General features: G+C 44.5%; 1 protein-coding gene across 2 annotated transcripts in view; it reads right to left on the reverse strand.

The window, feature by feature from the left end:
• tmem131l (transmembrane 131 like) overlaps window positions 1–12880 on the reverse strand; it is a 54175-nt gene that overhangs the window by 6537 nt on the left and 34758 nt on the right. The window contains exons 11-26 of one of the 2 annotated variants that reach the window (XM_083655546.1): window positions 12742–12847; window positions 12527–12629; window positions 10618–10762; window positions 8705–8875; window positions 8531–8597; window positions 6897–7020; window positions 6106–6175; window positions 5329–5438; window positions 5097–5166; window positions 4301–4434; window positions 3952–4094; window positions 3635–3824; window positions 1922–2107; window positions 1575–1724; window positions 818–1388; window positions 561–676 (exon numbers count right to left, since the gene is read on the reverse strand). In XM_083655546.1, coding sequence (XP_083511672.1) covers window positions 561–676; window positions 818–1388; window positions 1575–1724; window positions 1922–2107; window positions 3635–3824; window positions 3952–4094; window positions 4301–4434; window positions 5097–5166; window positions 5329–5438; window positions 6106–6175; window positions 6897–7020; window positions 8531–8597; window positions 8705–8875; window positions 10618–10762; window positions 12527–12629; window positions 12742–12847 — 2456 coding nt within the window. Of the gene's footprint in view, window positions 1–560; window positions 677–817; window positions 1389–1574; window positions 1725–1921; window positions 2108–3634; window positions 3825–3951; window positions 4095–4300; window positions 4435–5096; window positions 5167–5328; window positions 5439–6105; window positions 6176–6896; window positions 7021–8530; window positions 8601–8704; window positions 8876–10617; window positions 10763–12526; window positions 12630–12741; window positions 12848–12880 lie in introns of both variants that reach the window. The other variant, XM_083655545.1, reaches the window with a different exon arrangement.

A 12880-nucleotide genomic window follows, 5' to 3' on the forward strand; every position in this document is an offset into this window, starting at 1 on the left:
CGTTATCTTGTGTGGCTAACATGTTAGCTTGTCTGGCTAAAACGCGTTAGCAATGCTCTAGCATCAGGTCCTGCTGTCCTGACGTCCACATGCCTGTGCTGAATGTCGGTTGAGTGGTTAACGTTATATGTCAGTTTTATCTGACACAGCCTACACAACCCTATTTTCATTTACTGGATCAAAATGCTGCCAAACTGCGCTGGTTTTGAGATGCCATCTCCCTTCTGCTCCTTTTAACGACTAATGTTACAGCCAATGGTCGACTCCACTCCCACTAACACATGCCTGGTTTGTTTACATCCGGCCATTATAGGAGGGGGGCTACATGAGTGGCTGGTACAGACAGCAACGCGCGCATTGTTTATTATTATGATAATTTAATTATTAATTTAACCGACTAGGATTTCTCATGCCGACTAGTGAGGGAGTGGGCGTTTAAACGTTTAACCGACTAGTCGTCTGCATCCCTAAAATACGTGTGAACTTGTTTATAGATAGAAATAGAATAGAGATGTGAGAATAGAATAGAGATGGAAATAGAGTGAAGTGGGTAATCCTACCTAGAGATACTTTCTGCAGTCTTCCTGCGACTCCTACTTCCCTTATTATTCCCTGTTGCCGTGCCAGTCTCTGTGTTCTGGGCTTTCTTTTTCTGGGCTTTGCCATCTTCTCTGGGCTGGAGAGAGAAATAAATAATGTAATAGTAGGAAAGCCATTAGATCATAGGCTTTGCCAACTGTTCAATTCAAATGTCAAAGCATATCATCTAATCAACGACAGTACTTATCAGCTAAGTAAAATATAGCACCTTCCTCACCTCCAGCTCAGTGATGTCCCTTTTCTCAGAGTCCCTCTTCTCTGTGAAGTGCTCAGGGCAGTTCTTCTCTACAGGGCTGCACACTAGCAGGCCCGGTCTGGGTCCTGGACCCACAGTGACGTTGCTCGGGAAACCAGCAGGTGTTTCCATGGGAAACATAACCACTGCTGGCACCTTATCCTCCATAGTGCTCTGGGGGCCTTCCTTAAAGTGAGCTGTAGTCTTTGTCTCCAGCTGACTGATGAAAGTTGGTTCATTGTTGTTGTCGCAGACTTCTGGGTCTGGGGTGAGCGGAGGGTCGGCCATTAGGCCGTCATGCTCCTCCTCCTCCTCCTCCTCCATCATCATCGCAGCACCAGTTGCTGCCGCGAAGGAGCTGCACTTGTATTTGGTGTAATAGAGGGAGACCCTGTGTTTCTTTTGTGGCTGGGCGGGGCTAGTTGAGGTGCCTTTCTTGGATGATTGCGGACGAGGGGCGGGGCTGTTGGCCAAGGCTGGAGAGCCCCGCCCCTTACCTTTGTCAGAGGTGTGACCGGTGTCCACGTAGCTCTTACAGCTTCCCTTTGTTTTACTACACAAAAGGGCAAATTTAATGGAGAATGACAAATGACAGTATGTTTACACCAGAGAATATGCAGTTATTTCTCTTACAGCATAAATATCGTCCATAATAATCAGTCTCAACGTGGAACACTGAAAGGCATGCGGTAAAACTGTGCGCATGCAAAATGAAACGCTGAAAGAAAGGTGGTCTTACTTGACTCCGTTGGGTGTGATATTGTTGACATGGCCATTGTCCCGGGACAAGACAGAATTGTGATTGCTTCTGGCGCTGGGGGTGAAGAACTCATTCAGGATATACTGGGCCTGATGGAAGGCCATCAGACACACACCAAACAAGGAGAAGCTGGGAAAAGAGGAGATACAGCAGAGATTATTGGAAAAATCAAAATATGCCAGAGAGTTACTCTTCACCGAAAAACACAGAATTACTAACATAAAAAGTTCAAGTAAGTATTTGAATATAACTAGTCGCAATATTCACCTTAACATTGACAGTATTAAGAAATAATAAGAAATAATTATATGGTACCGAGTACTGACCAAGTGAAGATGAGGGTAACCATCCAGAAGGTCTCCTCCCAGCTGGGGCCAGGAACCACCTGGGCGCAGAGAGGCAGCATGTGGTGGGGCAGCGTCACATTGAGGGTGAAAGGGAAAGAGGAGCCACGAGACGTCACCAGGGTGAGGTCCCGGATCACCCAGGATGAGGTGAAGTCTGGGGTGAACCTGAGGACGCAGATAGACAGAGAGAGAAAGAGATGGACAGAGGCAGAGAGAGAGAGAGAGAGAGAGAGAGAGAAGACAGGAAGAAGAAAGTATCATTGGAAAGGAGGAATGCAGTGTGTGAAAGAGGAAGAAAGGGTGGTAAATGAGTCATTGGATGGGGGGAGTGTCTGGAAGTTAAGTGCCACAGTACCCTTATTAACAGCACACAAATTCATCAACTCTTTTAAGCGGTGCAGCTGTTCTATAAGTGACCTGAATCGGTCTGTTTGAGGACGGAATTAGCGCATGAGATTTAGCCTAGGCCCCTCCCCCTGCCTCTACGAGGAAGCACAGTGGAGACAGAAAGTGCCGCTTGGTGAAACCGAAACACACACACACCGAAACACACACACACACACACACACACACACACACACACACACACACACACACACACACACACACACACACACACACACACACACACACACACACACACACACACACACACACACACACACACACACACACACACACACCAGAGAGAGTGGAAGAAGTACAGGGTTCATCCTGTGCAAAGCTGCACCGCTTACTTCAACACCAACACCTAGTTACTTAACTTACTAGTTACTTACTTACTTCAACACCTAGTTACTTAACTTACTAGTTACTTACTTACTTCAACACCTAGTTACTTAACTTACTAGTTACTTACTTCAACACCTAGTTACTTAACTTACTAGTTACTTACTTCAACACCTAGTTACTTACTTACTTCAACACCTAGTTACTTAACTTACTAGTTACTTATTTACTTCAACACCTAGTTACTTAACTTACTAGTTACTTACTTCAACTCCTAGTTACTTAACTTACTAGTTACTTACTTCAACACCTAGTTACTTAACTTACTAGTTACTTACTTAAACACCTAGGTGCCATTTGTTTATAACAGACGGCTGAGAAGCAGCGAGTGATGAAGAAACCACTCTGCTGAGTGGCAACAGAAGGGAAAAAACATTGTCCAGCAATCCTGATCATGTGACCTCACATTCTGTTTCACTCTACCCATCAGTGTGGACTTCCAGGCCCTCACATCGAGTTCAGTGGGTGGGAGTACTTGCCTTGACAGACAACTCCTTTAGCCAATCAGCGTCACCAAATCCAGTCGGAAAAGAACTGCGGAAAAGTATTTTCCACCTGGAAACTCCGCTGGTGCATACTCTTGTTCTTGTTTAATTGTTGGTATTGAGTCTATTTCTGCAATAACTGCACTTATGACTGTTATCTACCAATGTTAACATTACCGCTCCTTGCTTCAGGAGATGCCATTACTGTTTTGCCAGTGGCATCCCTGATTGGCCGTTTACATTGTCAACTACAGCACAGGTGTCTGATTGGTCCGGTTACATTCTAATTTCTGGAAATTGCTGGGGGCAGGTGGAAGTCCAGACTGATCATTGAAGAGAAACTGAATGTGAGTTCATGTGATCAGGATGGTTCTACCAGACTCGTTCAGCAGTAGAGCAGACTTCAAATTCAACTTACGCAATGGTGATCTCAGAAGAGGCGTTGTGGTCCAGACTGAAGGAGCGACACTGCAGCACCTCGAAGCCAAAGCCCTGGCACTTATATCCATTGATGTTCATTGACATGACAGACAGGGGGAGCTCTCCTGCGTTCTCCACCTTGAAACTCTTTCTGATAGCGAACAGCGGCTTGTTGGTGGTACGCAGGCCTAGGAGTAAAATGGCAACAGTTTAGCTCAATCTGGCGAGATGATGCTGCTTTTTTTTGTAAAAAATGAAAATATTTTCTGTTGGCTTGAAAGGGAATATCGTAGATGATCGTAGCATCAATCTCACCATCGCGGCACTCCATGAGAGTTGACTGAGGCACATTGAAGCGCAGTGACGCCCCTGCACCGGGCAGTTTGCCCCCGACTCGGAGCAGCTCCTTGGCTCCGTGGCCCCGCACTGTCACCATGTCAAACACTGTGAGGTTGTTCCTGAAACGTGCAAAATAGAATACAGAGGACCTAAGGATCGTGCCTTGTTTCACACCTTAGATAAAAGCATATGAACTAACATAATGATCAACATACGAATATGAGTCAGTGTTTATTATTGTGTGTCGTGTTTCAAGAATAACATGACACATGGTTCTGAAACGCACAACAACATATTCCTCCAACTAATACACATCAGTGTGTACCTTAGGATGAGAATGGTAGTGGTTGGTTTGTGTTCTGAGGGGGAGAAGACAACAGCGACCTCTCTGGCCTCCCAGGGCTGCAGCAGCAGGCGCAGGACGCCCTCTCCTGTCATACCATCCACACTCTCGCCAGCCTATGTGCACACGCAGAGAGAGACACACACACACACACAGAAATAGGAAGAAATGGGTTGACAGGTCAAGACAAGGTAAAACAAAAGTTGTTATAAGGTATTCGGAGGACCTTTTTCATAGTTTTAAGAACAGTTGGAGGAACTCTCCACGAGCAGCGAGGAAAGGGAGCGCTGACTGTGCCGACACCGGTCGGACTAGCTATCTGTCAAACCCTACTGTAGTTCGGCTACTGGTAGTGAGAAAACACTGTCGACGTGCTTTTGTAACTAACGTTAAATGCCGACCGGGTACAGCCATCGGCTCCTCGCAGCAGTAACGTTATGAACATGTAACTGAAGGTGGCCGCAGTGTAGCTTAATTCTGAATGTTGCCAAACTTCATTCATACTGACGTTTTATTTCGAAAATGGCCGCCAACTAGCGCTGAACCGGAAGAACAAATACATTGCGTCGAACGCGGAAGAGAGAAAAAGTGGGCGTGGTGAATAAGGTGAATAGAATGAAGTAGACCAGTATGTGCTGACGCTGTTTGCTGTATTCTGTTCTCCCGTGTGTGAAAGTTTGATAAAGACCACATGCCGGCAGCAGAAAACAGTACGCAAACATTCAGAGATGAAGCAAAGGGACCATTTCATTTCCCAGGGTGTGTCCCGTGTCTTTACCTTGGGGGGAGTAGCCAACAGAGAGAACTCTGTGGTGCTGATGTTGACAGAGAGAGGGCTGATATTAAACCTGCCAAACAAAACAAAGGAACAAAAGGAGTTTGATAAATCAACAAGAGCGACGTGCTGGAGCAGCATGATACAAAACTCGAAAAATATAGAAGGTAAACGAAATGACAGCTTCAGATGAATCCTTCTCGACAACATGAGATAAATGCTCTATCCGATGTACCATTTGGTTAGGAGGTCCAGAGCCTCCAGTGGGGCAGGGTACAGGGAGAGGGTGCGAATCTCCACAGAAACCACAGAAGAGGAAGGGTTCTTCACCGTGAACATCTTCACCTAGAACAAATGAAAAGACAAGACACACTGCTGTTTACTGCTGCAGACAAATGCTGTGATTTCAAAGTCTAGCTATAAGCCATAAATCATTTATAGTGAAACACGCATTCCTCACCTTTAAGACTGGGTCAAAAAAAATCGGATTCAAAGCGATCTTTATTTGAATGATCCGATGTTGATTCATAAAATCCCTAGACTGATCTTTTAATATATGACTTTTCCTATACTATATTGTTTTGACTGCTGTAGTGTGTTAGTCTTGTTAAATGAAAAGTACACTAATGTAACTGCTTTGGGGACAATTGTTAATGTAAACATTAATATTTTGGTAACATTTTATATGACAAGACATATTAATGCATTTATAAGGCTTCATTAAAGGGGGACTTACCCCCCAGATTTCTGGCAAAACGGTATTCTACTTGATTTGATAATTTTGCAGGCAAGATGGCTGCCTTATAGTCCCTTGTACCCTGGCAGAATTCCTAGCCCATAAACTAACTAATAACTTGGCCATACGTAACATACAAAATAAAACAAACAGTAATGTCTTCATTTGATGTAGAATGCAGAGGACATGTAACTGGTTTGTTAAACTCGCATTCCAGGAATATTGTATTTACCGCAATGCTCCACCTCAGCGAGCGTGAAGGTGAGCCCTACTCACCTTGCTCTCATTGACGGGTGTAGCACCAAAGTCTAGAGGAGAAGATGTCTCCACTGGAAGTCTGGGCCATCTGAGAAGGCAAGAGGATACATATGAACAAGGATTTTAAAGGGATACGCCAACTTTTTGCGAGTTTCGTCATAACACATAACAAAGATACACAAATGTTTTTCACTCTTGCTATAGTATACAGTGAGCTACAGTCGTCAAGTTAGTTAGCATCGCCAATGAATTGGGGGAAATGCTATAGCCGTTCAAAGTCACCAAAAACACACATTTCTAACAGCGCCAAAAAGCTCTATGTACATGTTGTGACTCGGGTACTACTCACCACGCAATGAAATAATAATCCATAGTGAAACGTCATTTTCGTAGTAAATCCCCAGTTACTTCCTTGTTTGCCTGTACACAGCGCTTCCGCTGTATGCAGCACGCGCTGTATGCCTGGCGGCCATGTTTAGAAAGTAGTCCCGGCTTTCTATTTACCTTAAAAAAATAGTGTTTCTCAACATTTTGGATTAATATTTCATCTCGTGGCGAGTACCCGAGTCACACTCACAACATGTACATAGAGCTTTTTGGCGCTGTTAGAAATGTGTGTTTTCGGTGACTTTGAACGCTGTACCGTTTCCCCCGATTCATTGGCGGTGCTAACTAACTTGAAGACTGTAGCTCACTGTATACTGTACTGAGAGTGATGGGAAAGGCATTGTGTATCTTTGTTTGTTTGTCAATGACAATGATTGCAAGACACACATGGAATAATAGCGGCGTGTGCACACGTGTCTGACCTGCAAGGCAACTGGTCTTTGTGGCTCTGCCATCGAGAGCAGAGCTCCGCAGCCAGCCTGCTGTCTACAGCCCAGGAAGAAGGGACAAAGTCTGGGAGGAGAGAACGCTGCCATTGGGCATGACCTGGTGGGACAAAATAATAACGATAATTACAAAAAATTATCTTTGATTTTCTCTGTCTCTTTTTCTGACACGGGGAAGCAGATTAGTGGTATGTCTCACTAGGGCTGGGTTTTATTGAACTACGATACTTTCTTGGCACCGAAACAAAAGCTTGGATACGAAGGGGCTATCGAAACATGCCTTGTCATTCTATACCAATTTTTGATACAAAAAAAAGCGTCATTGAGAGAACAGCATCATTGAGACTATAAGCGTGCACTATGCTTGCACCACGCTCTAATAAGGCTGGTGATTGGCTGTCATGTAGAGGCATGCAGGAAAAGTTACACCCACTTCGGACAGAGCGTGTGTTGTTGTATTGAGATGCAGTGTGCCGACAGTGGAAACAATACAGAACAAATAAAAAGTGTACCTCTATCTAAAGCTCGATGCCAATACCACGCGATGCAATATATGTGACAAGAAGAAGATTGGTGCCAAGACTGTCAACATGACGAATATGATCGAACATTTGACCGTGCATGAAATCAATTTACAAGCAGAAAGTTGCACAGTGTTTGAATGCAAGAAGATCGAGCCACCAGCGGCACCACCGTCATCGTCTTAAAGCACAACATAGAGTCTTCTTCCACATCTGAGGACGGCGATAGTAGTGGCCCGGGATTTTAGCAGGTAACCAAACTTAACATTTAGCAACTCGTACATGGTTGTTTACATGATTGTAGTTAATGTTAGGCTACTCTAATAATACCGTAGGTGCGGTGATAAACTGGCCCCCATGCTTAACTATATTTTTTTCTTCTCTCTCTCCAGCCTGCTGAGGGTACAATGTCAGAGGGGATCAATCCAATCACACATCAGCCAGGAGCAGGCTGTCTGTTCCCTGAAGAAGAACTGAGTCAAGCCTTACAGGCAATGTACACCAGATGCGTTACGGCTGCGTTGCGGATCCGGTAAAACTGCCAGATCGTCTCTCGCCCATGTTAATAGATGGGCGATACATGCGGTACGGAAAAATTATGCACGTGTTCTATTTTTGTCGGATCCCCCATACGTCAGACAGATTACATGAGTGTGGGTCTGTTTGCAGCCGTACCACATCTGTTCCGGAGCTGGTGGACATTAGCCTTTAGTATGCAGCAGTGAGTGAGCATTAAACACTGACTTGCAACTCTCTGTTTTGAACTGAAAACTATTTGCACTGATTTATTTATTTAATTTAGATTAGTTTCCTTTGTACTCCAATATTTTTTGTAGGGGCGGCAATAAGTTTAGACAACTTCAAGTTGTGTTAAATACAATAGTTTTTTTTTTATGCTGTAAACTGCTTTCTAAAAATAAAAATAAAGATTTGTATCGTAATTTCAATGTGTAATGTAGTTTTATTTTTGTTCAAATGGATTTTTCTAAAATTGGTATCGAAAAAAGTATTGTTCAGGAACCGGTATCGAAGTCAAGGTATCGCATCGGTATCGAAAGATTTTGAACGATACCCAGCCCTATGTCTCACCTGCTTCAGACAATCTGAGAGGGCAGGGTCGTCCACACTCTCGCTCAGCCTCAAACACCACTTCTCCCTGCTGAAGAGAACAAACAGCATCTGTTTACCACATCTCATCCTACCAAACAATCCCCAATTCAACGCTCTACTAATCCATCCTATCCACGACTGCTGGCCTGTTACCTTGGGAAGGGTAGCGTGAAAGTAAAGGGGGACGTGCAGCGCTGAGCCCAGACTGGTGGCCAGACTGAGGGTGGATAGCAGGTTGACGGGCAGCGTCCTGTTGAGCAGCTGCAGGGACAGGATATGCCAGCAGCCGTGCGGCACAGTCAGTGGACTGCTGAAGTTCATCACCTGGCAGACAGGGGGCAGCAGAGAAGTTACTGTCAAATCCTATTCTGAACATGGGATCCCTTTGATGAATTGTTTATATATATATATATATATATATATATATATATATACAAAATACACAATACACAATACACAATACACAATACACAATACAGTACAGCACCTCCCCTGGATTGATGAATTGGTTAAATGTAGCACAGGTCGCTCAGGTCAGAATTCATTTCAGATAAACTAACTGGAGGCAGTGTTGTAGTACAGTACTTGAGTCAGAGTACTAGCCTTATTTTCAGGACTCATGACTTGACTTGGACTCGAGCATTCATGCATTTGGACTCGGAAGTTGGAGACCAGAACTCAGACTTGTTAATTGGTATCGTTTTTTGTTTTTGTTAATTTTTGTAATAAATAAAGTAGGGATGTCAACGGTTACAACATTTTGTAAACGTGTACACTGGAGCTTCTGGCAGCGTGTAACCGGTTAACCGGATGTTTTTTGTTTTTTTTAATCTGTAGCTTACGGGTAGTAGATGTCCATTAAACTTCTTTTTCTGACAGTTAAAACGCTGGAAGAGAGCTGAGGAGCGCCGATCCCAGCACACCCCACAACATGCAAGGTCGCAAAACGTTAGCAGCGGTACCTAGCTTGATAGCTAACAGCTAACAACACATACTGTGATAAGAAGCACAGCACTCACCAGTGTCTAGCCAATCTGTTCCCACAATTGAGCCTTTCTGTCGCTGTAGTGATAGTTTCTCCTTATGATTACTGATTAGTTGCCTGAAAACGAGCGCCCGCACCAGCGCCTTTCTGAAGCCACTGCTGAGATAACGTTATTTTAATCTCCTTCCCCGCAGACTGTCCACTGGGACCACCGCTCCCCAGCGCCCAACTGACAGGAATACGCCTAGTGGACACACGCACAGTTTATTTTTGATGAGAAATGAATGACTGCCAGTCCAGAACACAGTAAAATCATTGTGAAAACTTTATTTAAAAGGACACACAAAAAAAGACGTGGTTATTGATTTTTCTAAACGGATATGATTTAATATCCGTACACGGTGACATCCCTAAAATAAAGTCCCTGATTGGTTGTTAGGCGGACTTCTGCACTGGTAATGCATGCACGCGCAGACCCGAACAAATTAAGCACCAGACGAGACTTTTGTACAAATTTCCTCCAAGTTCAATTTCAATTGTATTCAAATAGACTCAAATACATTTTCCAAATGATTATATGTCATTTTTAGCCAGAAATGACCAACGAGGATGAGTCAACACCCGCCACACTGATGGATGCCACAAGCACCCAATGAGGTGCGCCCTCGCTGTGACACTGATGACAGCGCTCCTCCGCTGTGACACTGATGACAGCGCTCCGCTGTCACACTGTCACACTGATGACAGGGGTCTGCCGGATTTTCAAAATAAAACGATTCTGCGCTTGAATTGAAAACATTTTCTTTTTCTATTTCCCTGTCTTGAGAGACTGACACAGCATGGCACGCAGTGTCGCAAGAGCGGTACGGTAGAGAGAGAGAGAGAGAAAAAAGATGCTACAGATTTCCAGGTGCACCGGTGCGGCCTATAAAAATATTTAGGTGCACTGGCAGGTTTTAAGGTGGGAAAATGCGTGTAAATAGGCACACTGTGGAGCCCTGTGACTACAACACTGACTGGAGGAGTGGTGATCATTACATCATCATTGATTCTTCATAAGGTCATCATCTACAGCACATACCTTCAGCACTCCTTGCAGCTTGTGCGAGAGGCTTGCATTGGTGACAGTGAGGGGCAGGTGGATGGGGTTGGTCAGCCACAGCTCTACCTGGCCTGTGTCTCTCTGTCTCACCTGGAACAGGCTGGACAAATCCCTCCCCGTTCGTCTGTAGGTAGTCAAAACAAAACAGTGTTAATATGTGCTCCACAATACTATTTAACTCGTACCCGGGGAGATAACTCTTCACGACTAAGACAAGTGGATTCATCTTTATCAAAAGCAAATTACCGTAAATTCCGGACTATAAGCCGCGGCTTTTTTCCCGTTTTTTGGCCTTTTTTGCCCCCTGCGGCTTATATAACGGTGCGGCTTATCTATGGATTTTTCCAGCAAACGGCCACTCGGGAACCTCCAAAATCTATGGATGTTGGTATGAGGCAGAACGAGAGCAAGACAGACATTATGAGAGCGAGACCCTGATTGGATGATGTTGCAAAAAATGTGCCTCGCGACCTGATTGGAGCACTGTGCCACTACTCTCTCTCAGCCACTACGGTAAAACACCCTCCCTCCTCCCTCGCTCCGGGGGGAAAAAGGCAGCGATTGAGCCTGAAAGACAGTCTGAATGAAATTGAATGTAACATTCCCAATTCTATGTATTACATTCTAAAAAACTAACAGCAACATTTTGGAAGGCTAAGCCACACAACTAGCTCGTTGTAATCTAACATCATGCTTCAAAAGATGGAGAACTGGCTGTGTTACGACGATGGCGGCGAGAAGAAGAAGGAAAGAAGGAAATCGAGTAGCAGCACGTAACCTTGGCATCAGGGTGTTGACACAGAGAGCAGACGGCCGAGGTGCCGTTCAGATCCGACTGAAGGCTCAAGTTTGCCAGTGGATCCTGACAGCGTGGAGGAGTGTCAAAACATCCACGATCACCAACGGGTTCCGAAAGGCTGGACTGCTGCGTGATGAAGAGGAGGACGCCGCCAGCTGAGGGCCTTCAGAGGCTGTTCGATTCCGACAGTGACGAAGAGGAGTTCGTTGGTTTTGAGAGCGACAACGAAGGAGAGAGGAGAGTGGCTGACGAAGCCACCCTGAGCCTGTTCGTTTCCGACACTGAAGATGAGGACTTTGGTGGTTTTAGTACGCAGGAAGAAGACGAAGATGAGGATTAATGACTTGACTTTTCTGGTTACAGCCGTGTACTGCACCTTAGCCTAAAAGATGAAGACGAGGATTAATGCCTTTTCTGGTAGGCTGATTACCGTATATTTTAAGCAGCCGTGTTACTGCAACTTTAGGCTTACGCGCTTACTGTCGTGTTACAGGCACTTTATTTTGCACTTTTAAAAAAACACATTTAATTTAGCCATTGATATTGCCTCGTCAAGCGCTGTAAGCTTTGTTTTTTGTTATGGTACTACTGTAGGCTATAATGTAGATCAGTGGTTTTCAACCTTTTTCATGCCAAGGACCCCTAAATTTACACAGCACAGTACATGTTCTGTAGCTACTATTGCACTAAATGGTAACACTTGAATACGTTATGCAAATATGCAACTTGTTTTGTTGAAATGTTAATAAATGGGAGCTTCCCCAAACAGCCATCTCTTTTCCGACAATCCCCTCTGTGCACGAACCCTTACATATGGTAATTAAACATCAAAACACCCGCGGCTTATAGACCGGTGCGGCTTATATAAGAAAAAAATAGTCAACTTTGAAGGTGCGGCTTATACACCGGTGCGCCTTATAGTCCGGAATTTACGGTAAGTATGTAATTCAAGGTGATTATCACTAACTACTAGCATACAGTATCCAGAGAAAAGGACATTTTAGCAAGGTTAACCCTGGACGTTTCTTGTGACAACCTGTATGTGAAAATGGCAAAAGACCGCTGTGTTTTGAGAGTGTGCAGTGGTACCTGTGTGTGATATGTAGTCCAGGAAATGTGTTGGCTGTGCGGTTTCCCAGAATCTTCAAACTGATATGACTTAAGCATCTCCTTCCTTGACCTGGCAATGAACCTGACGCCACCAAAAGATACAAACTATTGTTACACAAATATTCAAAGATGGTATTGTGAATTATTATTGCACTCAGAAGAAATGATTTGGGCTGTAAAATGAGTCTATTAACCTCTGCAGGCTAGGGTAGCCACTTGCGTGAGGTTTTTTGCTTCTGGTCTGAGAAGAACCTGATTAAATTCCAGACTAGCATCCGCTTTTGATAGCACCTGCATGTCCTGAGGAGAGAAGAACATCAAGTCAAAGTGTGA

The sequence above is a fragment of the Poromitra crassiceps genome, assembly GCF_964638095.1.
Source record: "Poromitra crassiceps genome assembly, chromosome: 19".
Lineage (NCBI taxonomy): Eukaryota > Metazoa > Chordata > Actinopteri > Beryciformes > Melamphaidae > Poromitra > Poromitra crassiceps.